The sequence below is a fragment of the Patiria miniata genome, unplaced genomic scaffold (genome assembly GCF_015706575.1).
Source record: "Patiria miniata isolate m_02_andy unplaced genomic scaffold, ASM1570657v1 HiC_scaffold_2, whole genome shotgun sequence".
In the NCBI taxonomy this organism is placed as follows: domain Eukaryota; kingdom Metazoa; phylum Echinodermata; class Asteroidea; order Valvatida; family Asterinidae; genus Patiria; species Patiria miniata.
Window position 1 is genome coordinate 16,332,431 of NW_024037058.1, and position 21,437 is coordinate 16,353,867.

The window sequence follows — 21,437 nt, forward strand, 5'->3', positions numbered from 1 at the left end:
TCCAATCCCCAAATAAATAAGAATATTCTTCTTTTATTATTTTAATATGTTTCAAACATTTTATTGCAGAGTATTACTTTTTCTTTTTCAGATTTGTGGCTCTGGAGGATTTTTTTTAAAGGGAAATAAAGTCCGAAATTATAAAATGGTCTGATTCCCATCTTGTTAATGCAAAAATACAACGATAATGTTGGCATGGAGCCAGACTAAAATTTGTCACCGGAAAATGTTTAAGTACAAAAAAACAGTAACTGCGCATGTTCAGTGCATATCCGGCAAACTAACGTTTACTGAAGGTTTGCCGTCTCCGGCAAAATATCCACTGCCTTAACTTTATTATTCAAAAATGACCTCTACCAAAAGCAGACTTCTCTCAACTCGTCGTGTCCGTGCAACAAGGTCGTATCTCCTAAAATGGCGTGTGACGTCATGTACAAGAAACGCAAGTTTTCAATGTCAAAAGGTCGTATCGCCCTTAATAACCCGGATGTACACACAAAGTCAATGGATGTCGCGATATACGATTACACTTTTTAAGATTTAATTGCCTTTCCAACCCAAATGAAATCGTGGGGTAGTGGATGGCGCCCAAGACTAGGAATCGTGAGTGATGCACCAGATCGGAAGTTCTAAGAACATTCAAGCAGTGTCTGTACAACAGCAAAACCATCGGGGACTGGTTCATGATCAAATTACACTGCCTTTCAGGAAAGGCAAAACGATACTATGTCAACATAAAATGTCATCATCAAATTCAAAATCAGAACTTTACCTCTAGAGACCCAGTAACTTGGGTGCTGCTGCTAGTCTCCTGTTTTTTTGAGTGGTCGGGCACAACCCGGCCACTGTCTAGAATTGTTCTCATAAATCTTCTTTGTTTGGTTCTTTCTTTTTTTTCCCGGACAATACTTCTCCGCGGGTTTTCTCCTAAACGGTTCATGATATGAACTTGTAACTTTCAGTATACATCGACCCTCATCCAAAGTGGTGCATATTACTCTGACGTCATGATGACGTCATCGGGTGTCAAATTACAAGCGATTTTACATGAAAAAGGGTCCAATTACTTTCACCCATAACTCTTGAACAAAATAAACAGTGATGTTTATATTCTGTAATCAGATAGACCATGAATTGATAAACATTTCTTTTCGTGTACATGAACTTACTTGACCCTTTCTTCCGGGTCTACCGGAAGGTTAAAGTTACGTGAATTCAAAATGAAGACTTGAGCCTGAAATCAAAACAAAGCAAAATTTCTTACATACGGTTTACGGTATGATCATAAAACCTAGTGTAAACTTGTACCACGTTACGAAGATACTTTATATTTTGTTACGTCATCATGACGTCATCATGTATCAAATTACAAGTGACTGGAGGGCAAATTTTGATGAAATAGTTTGTGCTATATCTTTTGAACTAAATATAGTATCGTGTTCGTCTTTTCGTGAGTCTGTAGACTTTGCTGTGAGAAACATTTCTTGTCCCGGACACAAAACCGCTTGACCTTCACTTCCGGTGTTACCGGAAGTGCAATAAAAACCGAGTTTAACTCAAAGCGGAAGCATTTTACTACACACATTATGAAAGTGTTTATTGAGGAATGCCAGACACAAAACAGTGTGATGATGTCATCTTTTGAAAGGGCGCCCCCTAGCGGCATATTAAATAGTGTTTGCTTTCTTTAATTTGAAAATCATCCGTGAAAATTTTACCAAATCGCCCCTTGAAATTCTTTGATTAACAACAGATAATTTGGCAAGGTTTCAAATTCATGACGTCATCAGACCGGAAGTTACATCTATGAGAATTTGAAAACGATAATATTTTAAATTTAATTGCATCATTTGATTCATGTCGTATATCTTCGTAGCCCAAATAACGATATCCATTTGATTCATGTCGTATATCTTCGTAGCCCAAATAACGATATCCACAATGTTCACCCTTTGCTTTCAAATACTGTGATGTCATCAAACGGGAAGTTAGGTGTTATGAATACATTCAGTTATATTTTCCATATTTTCATACGTTATTAAACTTCACAACAAACATTTATCCACTCCGAATTACATCAGTATTCATTTCCCGTTTTTGAATAATGACGTCATAAAGCCAGAAATAACTTGTATGTGTACATAGAATGTTTACTAAAATTTATCACACCGTTAAAGATGCATTCTAAACAAAGAATTGATTGTACTGGAAAGGATTTAATTTGTGATCCTTTGTTCTTACATAAACATATTCATAACTCAACTCGGCAGTGTTTAATGAACAAATTGCCATTTTTTTCTTTGGTCGATCATACTACAAGGCGACCAAAGACAAAATTTGAAAAAGGGAGTTCTAGTGCCCCTGTTGGGTCTAAACTTTATCCACACTTTAGCAAACAAAATTATTTTATATTCAATTTTTTGTTCAAAGGTACATCACTCAGTTCTGTAGCCAGGTGGCATTTGAAGAGAATGAAGGGTCAATTCAATTCAATTCAATATTCTATTTCATCACAACTTAACCCTAAAAAAAATTCCGGCGCGTAGTGAAACTGAATGTTCCCACATTGTTTTGTACGTCGTGTACACAGAGCAGAATAACCATTCGAACATATGAATAATTATTTAGCCATAATTCCAAAATTCTTTGGCCTATAGTCCTGAAATTTCTTGGGTATGTTCATGATTAGTTGCTCTATGCATGTACCGAGTTTCAAAATTTTTCGTCATTGGATTGCCAAGATCTTAAGGGGGGGGGGGGGCGGTATTTCCCCCCCCCCCCCCCCATGGTCAAAATAACGCGGCCCTTTTAGGGTTAAAGACTTTAACGTGAAATTCATCTTCCCAAATGCACATAAAAACAGAATACTTAGACACACACAAATTTACATAAAACGAAAAATTTATGTAAAAAAATACAAAGTACCGGTATTTAAACCACCAGCAAAAAAAAATCCCTACTTTGGAAAAAAAAAAAGCTTAAAAACAAAAAGCTTATTGTTGATAGGACTTTGTACCAGATAGTACCAGATACTAGATAGGACTTGGTACCGGAGGTTCTGTTAATTGACATACTTTACTTCCGCAGTACTAAAGAAGTTTTGCATGAGACAGTCTGTTTTCTTGTAGGATGTGTTTTTAGTGACATCTGTGTTGCTGTAGTCGTATCCTTTTTCCTAGTCCAAACAAATATGCTTAAATAATAAGCTGATACAGCTAGACTTAAAAAAGATAAACTAGAAAGAATTGTCTTAGTATTATTGGGCTTTAGATTCTGGATAGGAATCTGATGATTTTGACTGGAAGATGTACTGAAAATGTGAGTCCTTCTTTCTCTTTCCGTGACAGCTGTGTCCAAACAGTCATACTCTACTCATAACACTCAGTCAGCACAAGCTTGATTCCTGCTGTACAACCATGTGTTTTAATAAGGACTTGAAATGACAACATTTTGCACACCAATTTTTACTATAAGTGACGGACATCCATGACATCCCTCTAAAGTCAGCATAAGGTTTTAACCTTGCTAGTTCTGTTATTGTCATAACAAAAAATCACAAGTCTTTATGGGACCCCATTGCGGGCCGCAAATACTGGCACAGATGTCATGCATGTATGAATCAAAGATATTTTCACAGTAACTCTAACTATGCCTACAATACCACCACTCTTACAATGTAAACATTTGGAAAATAAAGGACCTTCTTTACAGACAAGCTACACTGCATGAACATGTACATATAGGTGCCCCGCCATAGTTAAATTTTTTTTTTAATGGCTTTTCAACTGACCTACATGTACATGTATGTACATACATGTAATTGTACGAATCGTGAAGTTCTTGCCACGAAACAGAAGAAAGAAAATCCAGATATTTTGAGTGTAAAGGAATCACCTGGAGTGCTTATTTTATAGGGGAGTGAGTTTCCTGGTCCGGCTGTCGTCTTGTATTCAGGGAATTTGAGTCATATCCTTTCATGTTCCACATTCCACACATCTGCACACAAAAGGCTTCGTTTTAAAATGCAGAAAGTACCGACATTGTGTAAATTTCCTCATTTTGAATAGAATAGCTTTTCTTCGCTTAAATATTTCTTACAAATTGTAATGAAGCTGGGTTCTAGTTTTCAGTGACCTTTTGGCATTGTGTTGAAGATATCCATTTCAGAACGTGATCCTTGATTGAATCAAAAGGAAAAAACCTCTCTAATGATCTTTAGTTGGAGAGTTAGACTTACTTTGGTTGAATAAAGAAAACTGTTTGACTAAATGAGTGGTGACCTCCATCCAATGCTGTCATTATAATGGATTCTCCATTATGAAAGTTTGGATGTACATTATTCAGCTTTCAACAAGTTGAGAAACTATATATATTTTTTTGTGGTTTTAGTCAGTTTTTGTGTGTGTTGGTCCGTTAGCAGGGACCCCACCCCACCACAACTATCAGTGGTCAGGTGTGAGGGCCCCATATAACTAAGGAACGCTCAGGCCATGTAAGAAAATTAACCAGTTTCGTGTACCCGCCCGTTTCTTCTTCTTTTTTCCCGGCCGCCTCCTTTGAAAACAATTTTTTAATTTATACATTTGCAATATTGTTTGCACATTGTCAGTATATTGTCTATTTGTTTCCAACAAAATTGTACAATGTACAAAGGGGTATGGCTCCTTTGGACACAATTTTGTTTCAGCAAAATAGTTGAGAAATTGAAGAATCCATCCGCCATCTTTTGTAGAAAAAAAAGCACCTGCCTCCTTCATTTTTTCAAAAAGTCCGGACGACGAACTACTTCTTTTTTTACGCGGCCTTATAAGTGTGTTGGTGTTTGTGTTAAGTAAAAGTCCAACTTCAATTTTGCTAGGAACCTTCAAATCCTGAATCGCAGGTACAAGACCCTAATGACATATTTTTTTTTTACAATGTACCTTAAATTTAATAAAGGTATTATTTTTACAAATCCTTTTACTAAACAGTTTAATTGGACCGACATTGTAAGGTCAGTTTAGTTCTACAGTTGTCATTGGAAGTGGTACTGGGCATGTGCAAGGGCTGTATCTTAAAGAGCAGTTTATGCCATGCGTTATAAGAGGAAATAATTTAACATGCACAGAAACTTTTCTTTAGCAGCTTCCTGTTATTAAAACACAAGGTTAAACAAATAGAAGAAAAGCCACTGGTTTGCTTTTCTTAAAGTTTTACGAGCAGAACTGACTTAACTGCAAAGATGATTGTGGAATTAAAGAAATAACGTCTATAAAATCCCACTTGCTTCTCAAAATTATGGTGCTTAGTATACAAAATTAGCTTTTTGTGGATTTTTCAGAAATTGATGGATTTGGGGTCGGTATTTTATGGCAAATATTGTTACACTGACCTGTTTAAAGTTTTATGTTCATAGATGCTGGAAAACCAAGAAAAGTTTTTTTTTCTTGTAGTCTGCTTCCCTGACCCTACTTCAAACGTAATCAGAGCAATTTATAGACGTCTTGGAATTGTCAGGTCAGGGAACCAGACTAGCCGGCTTGCACCTGTTTACAGATTTTGTAACCAATTGCAAACAAAATGTGGACTAACTACATTTAGTAATTTGGGGGCAGTATTTGAAAAAAAGTCATGTATGTTTTCCAACGATGGTCGGCTGACCATCATTGGAAATTGATACAAAATCCACTTTTCTTCAAAATGACAGCAGTCACAGCACACAAGGTGCCATGATTTAACAAGATACTTGAGACTGTTATTCACTTGCAGTCAAGGAAGGTATTTCATTATAATTTTGTAGTTTTGTTTTTGGATGTTTGCAAATATTGTGTGGTTACCTTTAACTTTTAAGCAACGACAGTATGTCTACAAATTTGAATCTCTCTGAAAGTAAATATTACATACAGGTAGCTTTTGAATCATTTTCATGATTGTGTTAGTTTTTTTTTAAAGTGCCAGCTTAGACTTCATGCTGCTTGGCTCCTTACACACATGTGAAGAAACAAACAAGCATACATTTTGTGCCTTTGCCCTTTCTGGGTAGTTTCACTTTCTGCTTTTGAAAATGCCTGGATACACTAGTGTAAGTTGCAAACTTGCAATACATCTTTTCAACTTTATTTTATAAAGAGTTTTTCTCTTCTTTTTGCAGGATTATGTCATGAAAGTCCAGCGGGGGATAGCTGCAGAAAAAACCTGGCAGGTAAAATTGATAACGATTCAGTATCTTTTCTTAGCAAAAAAAAACAAACAAACTCATGTAAAAGTGTAATACCCATTGTGTTATTACTGTCCATATGGTAGCTATCGGGTGGGAAAATGCAAAAATTACTGTTAATTCCATTCAGAGATTTAGAAAGCACATAAATTGGTATCCAAGTACAAAAAAATGTTTCAAATTACTGAAGTTGTTTGCGTACAGATGCATAATAAACAAGTCAGGTGTGTTTACAAACACAAATGCCCCGCAACGGTGACAGTTCCCATGACATAACACCACTCTTTTAACATCAACTTACATGTACCTTGGTCACATGGAACATTCATTGACAGCATTAGTGTCTTCTGTAGGTTTTATATGAATTAATCCCTAATCCCTATAATCTCAGAATAAATACATGATTTCTATTGTTTTAGCCACTGTGAACTTGACCCTTGACCTTTTGGCCCCAAATTCAATAGGCATCTTAGGATTACCAAGAACAATCCACAAACCAAATTTGAAGTTCATATGTTAAGTATTTCTCAAGTTATCGCGCTGACAAGATTTCTATTGTTTTAGCCACTGTGAACTTGACCCTTGATCTTTTGGCCCCAAATGCAATAGGCTTCTTAGGATTGCCAAGAACAATCCACAAACCAAATTTGAAGTTCACATGTAAAGTATTTCTCAAGTTATCGCGCTGACAAGATTTCTATTGTTTTAGCCACTGTGAACTTGACCTTAGGCCTTTTGGCCCCAAATGCAAAAGGCTTCTTAGGATTGCCAAAAACAATCCACAAACCAAATTTGAAGTTCACATGTAAAGTATTTCTCAAGTTATCGCGCTGACAAGATTTCTATTGTTTTAGCCACTGTGAACTTGACCTTTTGCCTTTTGGCCCCAAATGTAAAAGGCTTCTTAGGATTACCAAGAACAATCCACAAACCAAATTTGAAGTTCATATGTTAAGTATTTCTCAAGTTATCGCGCTGACAAGATTTCTATTGTTTTAGCCACTGTGAACTTGACCTTTGGCCTTTTGGCCCCAAATGCAAAAGGCTTCTTAGGATTACCAAGAACAATCCACAAACCAAATTTGAAGTTCATATGTTAAGTATTTCTGAAGTTATCGCGCTGACAAGATTTGTCCGGACACACACACACACCCACACACCCATTCTCAAATTTGTATCCTTGTGGAGACATTCCTTTGTTCTCGTGTAGTAAAGTGTTCAATTTTGAAAGTGAAGTTTCAAAATGCTCTTATTTTAACCAGAATTAGTTTCCTTGGCTGAAATTTGGACTTAATATCCCTTTTCTAAAACTCTTCCATTTGCGACAGATCAACCCACCTTGGAAATTCCTAGTTTTTGAGTAAAACCCATATATCTATTTCGTGAAAACCTTGTGGAGACCTATTCATCTATAGAAATTGCCCTGTGGAGACCTTTACAATGTTTTGTTCCCTATTGTGTGTGTGTCTCCACAAGGATACGAATTTGTAGTCACCCACACACCCACCCACACACCCACCCACGGAAGGACAAGGCGGAAACAGTATGCCCCTTCGGCTTCGCCGCGGGGCATAAAAATGGAAAACAGCCAACAGAGTGGCCAAAAAACATCAAGACACATTTAGGCTATAAAAAAAACTGAAGCCAAATTCATTCTTCATGCAAATTTGAGAGTGAATTGAACTCTGTAAGGTAACTCCAGACCTGTCTGTTTTTTCTTGTGCACAGCAGCCTCGTAAAATATGTAGTCCTAGATACACAGCTAGAATTTTCCACCTAGCCAGGATTCTACCCTAGGCAATTTGTTCCGCTCCGTTTGGTGGCACAATCTGCTGACTTGCGCTCTGTGTTTGTGCAGCAGGCCTCCCAGAATCCCAGGTCAATATAAGAGCTCAAATTCAACAACTCACCTTTGACAGAGAGATTGAGCTTAAAACCACCTGAGATTCATTGAGGACATCCGTCTATTATAAAAAAAAAAAATCGCTTTTATATTAAAGTGCATGGTGTCAACTGAAGAATTGAAATTTACAATAAACTAAAATATTTGGTGATATGCAAGAATTGAAACGACTTGGTTCATAAGTTCTACATGTAGGTTCTTTTCAAGCTACACATACATGTACATGTAGCTGTCAGCTTTAACGCTCACAAGTGGTTTTCAAAAATATAGGCCTATTATTCGTGATTTTGGCTGCTTTGACTGGATTCAAGTTTTTGAACTAAAATAAATACACGTATTTTCTGCAACACCAGTTTACGCCACATATGACAATTGTATGTAGACAGAATTGATAAAATGAATTCCAGAAGTATTGCAAAGGATTTATTTTCCTCTCACGAATTGGACCAGTTTACCATTTTGCATGTGGTCGTGATGTACATGTAAGCTAGCTTTCCATTACAGATTATGTTAATCCTGTTCAAGGCAATGCATGTTTATCATGAAATTCATAGTAGTTTGTGAAGCGCAAGGACGGCCAAGGAAAATTAAGTTTGCAATTTGCAGCACATTATATTCAGTATATGTCAACCTCAGACTCCATGAATTTGGCTTACGGCTGATTAGCATTTTTTTTAGTAACCAAATTCTTAATAAAAATTATTCAAAATTCACCAATAAAAGATGCTTTTGATTTGCAGGCCTGTTAAGATCAACTTACCAGAAAAATATCCATCGTGAATAACATTTTCAGTAATTACTCTTTTCAGTTCTACAGGTGTTGAAAGTTGTCAAGTAAAAACTCCACAAAGGCTATTTTTGTACAATTCTTTCACGCGTTAGCTGTAACCCTACCAGGCCTTTCATTATCCACCAGAGAGTTTTGGGAGATTTTTCATTATTTTGTTTGGTTCTTTTTGTGCCAAACCTTCAATATGTGTCAGATCACCCTTAGAAGTTACAAATCACGTGCCACTGGTTTTCTACACAAGTAGAGGCTTTTAGAGGATTCAGGAAGCCTCCCTAAATTAAATTGGTTGCCCACAAATCAACCTCGTTCCCGATGGGTACGATCTTTTTTCGCCATGTTGGTTCCCATCATGCCGTGCGCAAACTTAAGTTCTGGAATTGTGTAATTTAAATATGGGAGATTTAAATTAGGACTGCAGTCGATGTGTTTAACGCGCGGCGCAGTGCTTTAAATTTTGAAATTTTTTTTTGTAGAATCAATCCTTTCCAACATGAGATTTCGACCTTGCGTTATAGAGCAAGGATTTATATTAAATATACGTACCTCTGTTATCCCTTTAAAACAAAAGATACAGGGTTTTTTGGGGCGAAAAATGAGGCTTCCAGAATCCATATCGTACAGGCATTGTGCAGTCTTGAAAGAAATGTTTGTACGTGATGCGACGTGCAGGAGATAACGCAAGCACATATATATATAGGGTGTGCGGTACGGTCTGAAAAGTCAATCAGCGTCATTTTCGTATCCTACATGGCCAGGGGTTTGTGAAGGGACGCGCACACAGCCCATGGAGTCGAGGCTGCCTGCAAAGTGCTTCTCAAAAGAACCATTGTGATGATCGAAATTTTCCCCTCGTCTCAGACATTTTTTGGATTTCTCCTTTCCCTCAGATTAACCGGAGGTACAGCGACTTCGTGGCCCTCCACGAGTTCCTCAAGATCACCAACCTGGAGCTTCCCCTCCCTCCCAAGAAGGTCTTTGGCAACATGGACCGGGAGTTTATCGCCGAGAGGCAGCAGAGTCTGCAGCAGTACCTCAGCCTCATCCTGTCTCATCATCTCCTAGCAACCAGCTTCATTGTCAAGAGGTTCCTGGATCCTTCCAACTACCCGGCCAACTTACAAGGTATTTGCACACTTGGATGTCTTCTGGGGTGTTCCTCCCACCTCCGAAACTGTAATTTTCGTCTCATTGTCTTCTCTCTAGTCTCTACAAGTTTCTTCAGGCTTCCGAGCTGTAGTGCCTTGGGCGCCTATGAGGAACCCTTGGTTTCATTACCAGAAAACATATAATAACCCTAACTCCCTACTGGCTTTTACTAAGTACCGGACCAAGTCTGCCAAAATCCATCAATCATCCTGCTTCAAATCCGCTTTGCTTTAGGTCTCTTGGCCCAAGTCCATCATACTCCATCAATATGTAGTCAAACCAGGCCTGCCGGACCAAGTCCCCCAAAATCCACCAAAATGGGGCGACGGATTTTGATGGAGTTGAGGAGGTTAGGAGGTCAAGACTGAGTCTTAACCTCCAGATTCTGACCATTCAGGGGGCGCCTTCTATCGGATCTTCGGCAACCCATTGTTGTATAACAAATAGTGGCAGCCAATGGACCAATCAACAGCTTGGGCCGAATTTCGGCTGGAAATGATGTCACAATTTCTAAAATCGACTCCGATTGGCTGGCGTGCGGAGTCGCACAAAATTTGCAATGTTCATATATCAGAAGTTGTTGCGGAGCTTGCGGGCTCCGTTGAATAATGGGTGATACTCAGACTGATCATCTGGTTGGTCTGGCATTGTTATGAATGTCTTTTCAATAATTACAACATGTGTAACTTACATAACTTATATGAACAACTTCTGATATATAAAATCGTCAAGATCTAGGGTTGCAGGTCGACATTTTGCTTTTGTTGCCCATAGCCATTCTTGGTCATTAGTCCTCAACATAATTTACAAACATTAAAAAAAATGAAACTGAAAATTCATGAAATGATACGCATCTTGTAAAATCATTGTGTGTACAGTTTAGAAACCAGTCATTTTTTAGAAAAGGGGATTTCCTCGCGATAGGTACCCAACCACGGCACTTTCAAAGAAAACCTACATGTACGCTTCGCAATGAGAAAAAAAAAAGGAAATTAATTATTCTGCTGCAAACTGCTCACTGACTGGATTGACCTGAAATATACAAATCAAAAGATAAAAATGGCCTGCGATTTCAGAAAAAAAAAGGAAATTAATTATTCTGCTGCAAACTGCTCACTGACTGGATTGACCTGAAATATACAAATCAAAAGATAAAAATGGCCTGTGATTTCAGCCTTACATGTAGCAAGGCCTTCTTCAGAGGCACATGACAAAGGAACATGAAACAACATCGAGAGGGGGCACAGAAAAGAAAAATGAGGAAAAGAAAATGAAGATGCTTTTCACAGTTTTCTCAAAAAGTATATCTACTGAGCTGAAAGGTCAACGGGTTAGTTTTTTTTTTAATAAACTGCTTCAGATTTATTTGTTGTTCCTTGAATCGGCAGAAGCGCAATTTTTGTTCCAAATGGTGTCCTTTACCTTTAAGTTTCTGTATTTTGTGTTACTATTTGTATTGGCTAAGTAATAGTAATAATTTTAAAATGTTGAACTAACACTCATTTCAAAGTGGCGTTCCTGTCTGAAATTTGAAGATTGGAATGAAGCACATGGAAAGTTCTGAACAGTTAGAAGTGATAACATTAAATGATAGACTGTTCCTGTCATTCAGAATGACTTGGGAGTTCAGTCGATGGAAATAAAGTTCAAATAAATAAAGTTCACTCGTCTGAAACCAATATCTGTTTGGGCCGACTATAGTTGCTCCTTGTGTTCTTAAAATGACTGTAAAGCCGTGTCCGCACTGGACTTTTTTTTTTGAAGGTTTTACCGAGACGATGGTAAAATGAAAAATGGTCAAATGTGACCACTGTCCGCACTTGGACTTTCGACACAGGAAATTTTACCCCGACCGCGTGGGAGAAGTAACCGAGCTGTCACAGTGTCAGTATAATGACTCACCGTACGCAGAAAACAAATTGCCGATCACATTTTCAGCCACCGATACGCTCAGTAATATTACACACGCCATTTGCATGCATAACATAATCGTTTACACGATATTATTTCATCTTGACACGCTAAATCTTGACGAAAAGGCCTGTAATTCTGACGCATTTGTGATGCACGTCGTCGAAGCCATGCCGCTGTACGATGTTCCGTGCGGCAGCAGTGCCATCAGTATTCGTTGGTTCCCATCGCATGCTTACAGAATCGAAGCTATGATGTGGGCCAGGAACCAGTGACTACGGCCTACGTACGGTACCGGACCATGATGTTCCGTGCATGACTACAGTAGCGTATCAGGACGAATTTGGATCGTAGAAAATAACAATACATCGGTGGAGAAAGAGAATTTCCGCAAATTAATTCTCAGAATGTGATCTCTCTTCTCTGTGTATGTATTTGTCCGTTGAAATATATATTTTAACGAGATTTTACTGCTCGGACTTGATAATACACCGCAGCGTGTTTCTACAAAATGTTCGGCCACTGCACGTGCAGGTTCGTGCGGTCTCTGTATGCATAACAGGGCGCTTGGGCCGGATGTACGCTTTCCTGAGCCGCTTTTACCGACTCGCACTGTCCGCACTGGACTAATCGTCTCGGGAAAAGCGACTCGGTCAGTTTTCCTGGGCGCGTGGGAAGTTTTCCTGGGCAGCAGTTGGCCAGTAAAAGTAACCGCTGGACTCAGGAAAAGTAACTGAGAGGAAAACGTCCTAGGCTGTCCGCACTGGACTTAAAATGGGAAAAGTACCCATAGTCTCGGTTAGTTTGACCAAAAAAAGTCCAGTGCGGACAGGGCTTAAGAAGCATTTCTGCTGTTCAATATTAAGGTAAAATGTCTTGCCCAAAAACACAAATTTCATGTTCCCTCAAGGTTCAAACCACTGTGTAGTATATTGGTCAATGTATAAATTTAGAATCCAAAGCGTGTGTGTTTTTTTTCCTTCTGTCCCTGTTGCCTCTGAACTTTGTTCTTCGATATTAAAGAATCATCAAGAATGAGTTCATATGATTTGTTTTATTTGTTGGGTAGGTAGTTTGCTATTCTTGCAGTCGTTTTCTAAGAGTGATTATGGGCAATTCCACGGTTACTCACGTTACATTTCCATAACGTGAGTAACCGATTTTGTGCGTCTTGTTTATCATACATAACACATTTTTCTGGATGTCATCTTTGGTGCTTAGGTAGGTCTACTGTAGGTCTACCGGTACTCTATCTACCATGGGGATAACAGTTATTAAACCTTTTCAGTAAGGTACCGGTAATATACAACATTTGCAAACATCAACAAATAAAACTACCAAGTTTTTACGAAATACCTTACTAGGATGTTGGTTAATGACAGTCTAAAGCATCTTGTAAAATTATGGCACCTGGTGTGAAGTCATTTTCAAGAAAATGGTATTTTTGTATAAATTACTAACGGTGGTCGGCCAATCACCGTTGGAAAAACCTAACTATTTTTGAACTACTGCTCCAAATTACCATTTTTTTTCAGTTAAAATTTTGTTTGCTATTGGTTACATGTTCATGAACGGGTGAAAGCCAGCTAGACTGGTTCCCTTACCTTACAATTTTCCGGCATCTATAAATTGATCCATTTCATCTTTAGTGGAGTCAGGGAACCAGACTACTTGAACATTTTCTTTTTTCTTGGCTTTTCCAGCATTTTTGAACGCAAAACTTCAAAAATGTCAGTGTAACAATATTTGATCTATTATACAAACCCCTCAAATAGTTCATTTTTGAAAATTGCAGCAAAAGCCAATGATGTACATGTACATTCCCTTTAAAGCACAAGGAAACTCAAAAGTACATCAAAAATGTAACGTGAGTAACCGTGGAATTGTCCTCATGAATTATTCATAATCACTCTTGGAGAATGACTGTTTATATTAGGCTTAGAATTATAAAATCATACATGTCAGATGTAACAGGGACAGAGAAAATAGTGGACCCCAAATTTATAGAATGAGCCATATGCCATCCCTCATGAGTCGGGCACAATTTACTGTTAGTTTACTGCACCCTATTATGTAACTCTACTAATCAATCAGGGGGACAATTACTATGGATTTCCTGAAGTCCTTTCCATTGCATAACATCCATATGACCGTCTCTAAACCCTTTCCCCCACAACTTCCTCCCCTACCCCCCACAACTTCTTCCCCTACCCCCCACAACTTCCTCCCCTACCCCCCACAACTTCCTCCCCTACCCCCCACAACTTCCTCCCCTACCCCCCACAACTTCCTCCCCTACCCCCTACAGAGGTTGCCCTGCAGCACGTGTCCATGTTCTTCAGGTCGGAGCCCTACTGGGAAGTGGTCGAGCCCTTCCGAGATATCGGCTGGAGAATCCGCAAGAGTTACTTCCTGATCAGGCCCAAGGACCAGCCTAAAGTCAGACAAATCCTGGCCTGGGTATGTACACAGGAAAGAATGACATGTATTTTTTGACGAGAAACAAGTTGAGAAAGAAGACAGTTCATCAGAAACATATTCTGCCATACAAGAATTGTTGCATTCTAACAAAGGAAAAGCCATTTCAAAAGTTATAAAATGAAATGTTGTGTCATATTATTAATAATTGCAAAGTTATAATTGCAAAGTTTTGTTTACTGAATTTGTAAAATAAATTTTTTAAATTTGACTTATGATCTACACGCACTGAAAAAAAAAATTCTTGATATTTTTTTTTTATTTAAAGTGGTCACCAGTTATCACAAAGGCCCCCTTCAATGGCGAAAGCATTGTGCTAGCTATTGTTCAGATAATCTGTTACTGAGCACTTGCTTTGTACAATAGCTGACGCAATACGTTCTCCATTGAAGGGGGCCTCAGGAGTTACCAGTGATCATGTGCTCGAATTCGTCCATGGTGAAAGCACTATTCGTTAAGCCCCACTCACCTTACATTTGGCGCAGCAACACTGCATTTGCTTACTAGGAGTTGTGCACACAATTCAAACTTTTACCAGGCATTTTGGTTACGCAATGGATCAGTCTATGAGTCGCCGTTGGTCTAAGGCCCATTCTAGACGCCGTGCTACTGCGCTGCTGAACTCAATTAATTTGACTTTATCAAATTTGGCACGGCGATAGCACAGCGTTTAGAACCATTTGGCTTGGCGAATTGAGTTGGGCATTGCACCATCATGTGGTTTGACAGGGCTGCCGGGCTATCGTCATTCTGAATGACAGTGGCACGGCACTGTTCTAAACGCAGTGCCAAACTCAATTCAATTTGAAATTGGGGCAAACATTTTAGGAATGCACATGCTGACAATACCCTCTCTTGCGTCTGCTTCACGGGGAGTGAAATTGGCGCGAATAGTTTGATCGCACTATTGGCCCATTACTCCAGATGCATTAAGGTTCGACTGTTTAGCGTAACTGCCATGCTGTAGACGAGCTATTGCCGTACTCATTTCAATTAAGTTCGGCACGGCAGAAGCACAGGGTCTAGAGCGGGCCTAACTCTCGGTTCTTTCTTTCGCAGTCCGACTTTGGACCAGATAAAGTCATGGAGGACAAGGACATACTGCAAGCCATGAAGGTCCTTCCTACCATCCAACATCCCTACATCTACCCGGTCACCTTTGCCTCGGCCAACGAGACGGGAGGGTTTGCCATACGCACCTACCATGCCACGGGAACGCTCAGGGATTTCATTTGCAAGGTACAATTTGGAAACTTCAGTGGAGGATTCAGGATTTTCCAAATAAGGGGCTTGGGTTTTGAAGTCCAAGATTTTTCGAGGTGGGTGGGGGGAGGTGGAAGACAAAGGCGTAAAGTATTAAATGAATCGAGCTTTGCATGACAAAACATTCACAGCAAAATTCATCGCAGATGAAATGTGTTCGACTTTTGAAAATTTGCAGAATGTATACTTGCTGTGACAACACAAATTTGCAATGTGCATGGACATTCCCCTGTGAACAGAGAATGAATTGGCTTTCAGATGGTTGAGCATCAAAAGTCGAAGCATACATCATTTAATGACTACCATAAATTCATAACAAAATTTGTGGTCTGTCTGCTTTCTCCTTTAAGTTTTCATTGTGTAAAGTTAAAGCTATAGTCCATCATTTGTAATTAGTGCATTTTGTTCGTTTGAAGCAACAAAAGTGTTCAAAATCTAATGAAGGATACTGAGCAACTAACCTGATGAAGTTTCAGCTAAGCTTCAGCTGTACATTCCGAGAAAAGCAGCATTCTAAGATCTCAATTTCAAATCAAAAGTTACTGAATCATGTTTTGAATTGTTTTGAATTGCAGCTATACGCGGCGTCGCGCACTGATCTGACGAATTATAACAACCGCGCACGCGTGTGCGTCGTTCCAATACTTGTGCGCGCTGCGCTGAATAACAAAACAAACTACTAATTTAAATGTTCCTACGGTGCTTCTTAAGAATCACCGTTGGAAATGCCTTCTTTCGTTGATTACTTCAAAATGACAGCTTCCCAGAAAGAATAATTTCACAGGGAGTTTAGTTCCCTTACTATCTTTCAACCAAGTTTGTTTTTCAACAGTAATTTACGCCAATTACTTTTCGGATGGCTGCAAATGATGGACTATAGCTTTAAGTAAAAGTAATTTAGTGTGCTGAATTAAACGTTGATCGGAGAGTCAAAAAAAGGACATACTTCTCAAAATCAATGGATCAAAACATTTTCAATTTTACTTTCAGTCATGGAAAGCTTTTCTGTCTTTGAGTCCGAGTTTGTTTGGAAAGAATGCAGGGGAAGCATAAAGTACCCTAGACTTTCCCTGGGGCATCCATACTCTTAGATCTTAACTTAAAATAAACACTTGAGATAGGTCAGACCTTAAAATCCCTTGATGGAGTTTGCTTTAGGTTTTGTTTCCAGAGAGGCAGGCTGCATGAGTGTTATTGTCCCTACCTGCTGAGTGACAGTGGTACATGTAGCTCCCTGGCATCAGCACAAATGTCAATCGAACACAGTCATATGAAAAGAAAGAAAAATAGAGGGTTTAATATTTCTATCCTAGCAGAATCTTTGTCAAAGGCAAAATGATGTGTATATTTCAGGTCAATCCAGTCAGTAAGCAGTTTGCAGCAGTTTTATTCATTTTCAAACACAGACTTGTTACAGATTCCACTGGTTTCTTGCTTGTGTAAACCCATACATGGGACAATTCTCAAACTAAATGTGTGTGTTGTACAATTCATCCTAAATTAAGATCAGCTGTCAACAGCACTGCAAATAGTGTTGAGATGATATCTAACGGAGATATTTGCAGTGTCCAATCATTTTCTCCATATTCATTTTGTAAAGACTATGAGATAGAATCACCTCACTGTTTCGGTAACTGATAAAATTTAGGCCCATTTTCGTGGCAATGAAATGTTGTGATTAGGATCATCATTCTGTGCTAATAGTGCTAGCACAGACAGTTTTGTGATAACTCTGTCATTGAAACATATGCTATGAACAGTTTTAGATTTGTTTGGGGTGGGGGGGGGTATTTTTGTAGTTAGCATCTAGCAGAGCAAGCATGGTACAGTGCCATGAAATTGTACACTGATCTGCCTGAGGCTTGCCTCACATGCTTCATGATGAGTAAGCATCAGGTGGCACTTTGTCTTGTCATCTGGCAGATCTCTGTGTGGACTCAGAGGTCATTGACCCAGAGGTCATTGACTCAACAGGCAAAGTGCACTAATATAAGACATGGCACTTCATGACAAGATGAAAGATACGTGGTCCCCTGCAGGGAGTTAGAATATTTCACCTAGCCAGGATTCTACCCGAGAGGTGTGGGACTTGGACTTCAAAACAGAGGGAGGAGGGCGGGGAGTGTTTTGAAAACAAATTGGGTCAAAAAGGGATACAGTGTTTAAAATATGGACATTGCCAGTAATTTGGAGAGCTATTTTTCAAATTAATGATGCCAGTATTGCCATATTTCCCTCAAAACCTGGAGGTTTTCCCCCTTTTTTCCAGTTGGAGTGGGGGCAGCGGTAACTTCGAATTGGGCTGGGGTGGGAATGTAGCCTCGGGATGGTGGGTTAGGGTAGCTGGTTCACAAAAATTGCACTTGAAATGATCTTTTTTCCACCGTCTTTATGCCCCCAGGCCAAGCCTAAGCACCACTACCTGAGGAAATACTGCCATCCCAAGTCCTACACTGCCTTCAACATGATGAACATCAAGACCTACGGGAGACAGATTTTGGAGGTAGGTCTAGGCTGCAGTCTTGGAAGTCTTACAATTTCTGATGTATTCCCGTTATTAAGTTATAATCTGTACCTTCCTTCCCCCTCCCGTTCCACTTTTATCTTTTGTACAATATTAGGCAAAACAAAGAAAGGGACTGGAGCAGGATTTGAACCTTTAACCACCCTCTACCAACTGAGCTCAGCCCTGTCTGGGGGGTCTCCCGATCGATCAATGTCTTTGATTGAGGGATCCTAGTCAGAAACCATTAACCCTAGCCTGATCACAGCATCAAAATCTCTAGATTAAGAGTCTGAGAGTGGCTAGTGCGTCATTGACCTACATTTGAAGTGACCCATGAAGTAGGGGGTCAATTTAATTTAAATATCTACACACACGTACAAAAAGGGCACTGCATTCTGCGTGACATAAGTAGGAAAACCAGAATACATCATCAAGTTGCATATCAACCCATAGATTTCAGAAGCACAGCATAGAATGTACATTGCCTGTTTTCATATATACAGACAGTCATGTTTTACTATACTCCCGAGGACAATGCTTTGTGTTTCCCTTTGTCTCTGTAATATAACACTCCCCCATAGACTAAGCACATAACCGTACGAAAGTGGACCGTCTTCAACAAAATCCCCCCCCCCCCCCAGGACTGGAAGGATCTGTTCTTCTCCCTTTGTGTGTTAGTCCTCGGGGGTTATGTAGAACATGTATACATTATGATATGAATCCAGGTCTCCAGTCTACCATCATTCAATCCTAGCCAGTGTCCCATTATTTTTTTTTGAAGACTCTAAAAAAAAACCTGATTGACCCACAATTGAAATCTGGCACTTATTTTGAAGTCAAAAAAGCATCCTTTTTCACTTTTTTGTCCATCCAGGCTTTGAAGTTTCTTCATGAGAAGGGCATACCCTACGGCCATCTACACACGGGAAACGTGATCCTGGAAGGCAACACGTGTAGGCTACTGGACGTTGAGAACTCTATGCTGGGCCTGCCTTCTTACTACAGGGATTTCATAGTGCAACACAAGAAGATCAACGTAAGTGAATGAAAGCTCTTATACCTGACCCATTGAGGGCGCTGTTGAAGTACACTCACACTGTTGATAATGCTGTTGTGATCACATTACGGGGTTTGACAAGCACAGGATTTGTGAAACAATGTATGCGAAAAACTAATTTGGGTGCGAATCATTAATCAAGTAAACAGATTTTGCAACGATGAGGCAAAAACGATACATAGTACGACTCATTGGCCAGCTAATAAAGGAGGCTCTGTATAAGACAAACAAATATGGTACAGGGAGCCATTAACATTAGCAGTCAACATTAGGTTTTTGCCCTTCACTGACATATAAACACTGTGTACTCAGTTTGTTACCTTTCGAGTGAAAGTGAGAAAAATCACTCGGTTGGGACTCGAACCCACAACCTCCTGCTTTCTAGGGCAGACGTCTTTACCACTTGACCACCGAACTTGCGGGATCGGTTGGCTGGTTTGAATCTGATGTAGCAGCAGGTACCGCAATGAAAGTATTCATAAAATGGAATTTGCGTAGGGGAATGTAAATTAATATTAGGTTTTTTGCCCTTCACCGACTTATAAACACTGCATGCTCAGTGTGTTACCTCCCGAGTGAAAGTGAATAGTTTCATTGTGGTACCGACTGCTACATCAGATTCAAACCAGCCAACCCAACCCGCAAGCTCGGTAGTCAAGTGGTAAGAGGAGGTCGTGGGTTCGAGTCCCACCCGAGCGATTTTTCCAACTTTCACTCGGGAGGTAACACACTGAGTAAACAGTGTTTATAAGTCGGTGAAGGGCAAGAACCTAATATTGATTTACATCACCCCGACGCAAATTCATCTTATGAATAATATTAGCAGTTTTTCCCAGATGGTTTTGAAATTGTGCAGTTACGTGGAGCTCCAAGGCTAAAAATGCCAAGTTCAACATCACAGCAGTCAAGATTTGTTAAAGATGTACTGTCCATGCTATTTTCAAGTTTCGCCCCAGAAAAAACACGTAGATTTAAATTTTAAATTGCTTTTTTCCCCTCTAGCAATATAAAAGATGTTCTAGAAAACGACCAAAAAGTCACCCCACGTTAATAGTTATGGAATAATTACTTTACAGATTTTGAATTATTTGCAGCCCGACACAACAATTCAGTAATTTCAGTTCCTGCAGGGTACACTGGTTTCCCACCCTCTTTTATAATCCATACTGTAAGGACAGGGAACCAGTCCACTCGCAGGGCAGATCAGTTTGTGCGCAAAAGCAGCGGCAAATAAAAGCCTGGAGGTTTTTTTTCAGGGTGTTGCAGACACCCTGAAAGAGAAGACAGCACATTTTCATTAAAATAAAACATTCAAAGGTCAACATTCGTTAGGAGACCAAGAAAAATTGAATTTATTGAAGAGCACTGAGAGTAAATCTTGAAATAGATGAAATTGACTCCTCTTTCTTGCAGACCACAGAGCAGATAGACGTGTACAGTTTTGGTCACATCATCTTTGAAATGGTCTTTGGCATGCCACTGAATAAGCACTTTAAGGATGACTTCCCCCACACGGTGCCCTCTCCTATCAGTGAGTATGACTCTTCTGCTTTGCTCAGCTATCACAAGGTGATTGCCAGTTGATCACATGTCAATTACATGTCAATCAGAAGTCGATCACATGTCAATCACATGTTGATCACATGTTGATCACATTACAAGTCATATCACAAGTTAACTGGAAGTCCATCACAAGTCAATCACATATATAACTAAGGCAATAAATGTGTGCTCCGGAGGTTTTTATCACTCTGTTTAATACCACTTAGAGTCTGGGTGCTGATAATTACCCGAGCTGGAGGCGAGGGTAATTATCAGCACCCAGACTCTAAGTGGTCTTAAACAGAGTGATAAATACCGACCGAGCACATATTTATTCCCATTCATAAATACCTTTTCGGTAAAAAATATCAAATAATTCGTTCAAAAATCCCGATTTTGTTCAACAAGTTCACTTCATGCTTTTTGAAACATCCCTCTAGCAAAATAATGGAGTGTTCAGCTGGCGAGTAAGATGTAAACAACCCTTTTATGGAGATTGACGCGCGCGTATCATGTTCTGCGCGATGCCGCGCAGAACGCACCTGGGGCGTTGCGTTTTGAATTTAGAACTGTAAAATTCTGACTCGCTGGTAGTGTTGCGCATGCCTACGTGAGGATTGTTTACGTTCAACCAATGAAACGGTA

The 21,437-nt window shown here is 39.4% G+C and overlaps 1 protein-coding gene across 2 annotated transcripts in view; it reads left to right on the forward strand.

Annotated features, from left to right (window-relative positions):
* The window catches only part of LOC119726684 (PX domain-containing protein kinase-like protein), a 32,993-nt gene that overhangs the window by 770 nt on the left and 10,786 nt on the right, over nt 1-21,437 (forward strand). For both annotated transcript variants that reach the window (XM_038198473.1, XM_038198474.1), the window contains exons 2-8: nt 6,131-6,181; nt 9,777-10,011; nt 14,255-14,406; nt 15,484-15,663; nt 18,089-18,190; nt 19,068-19,229; nt 20,664-20,781. In XM_038198473.1, coding sequence (XP_038054401.1) covers nt 6,131-6,181; nt 9,777-10,011; nt 14,255-14,406; nt 15,484-15,663; nt 18,089-18,190; nt 19,068-19,229; nt 20,664-20,781 — 1,000 coding nt within the window. The remainder of the gene's footprint in view (nt 1-6,130; nt 6,182-9,776; nt 10,012-14,254; nt 14,407-15,483; nt 15,664-18,088; nt 18,191-19,067; nt 19,230-20,663; nt 20,782-21,437) is intronic.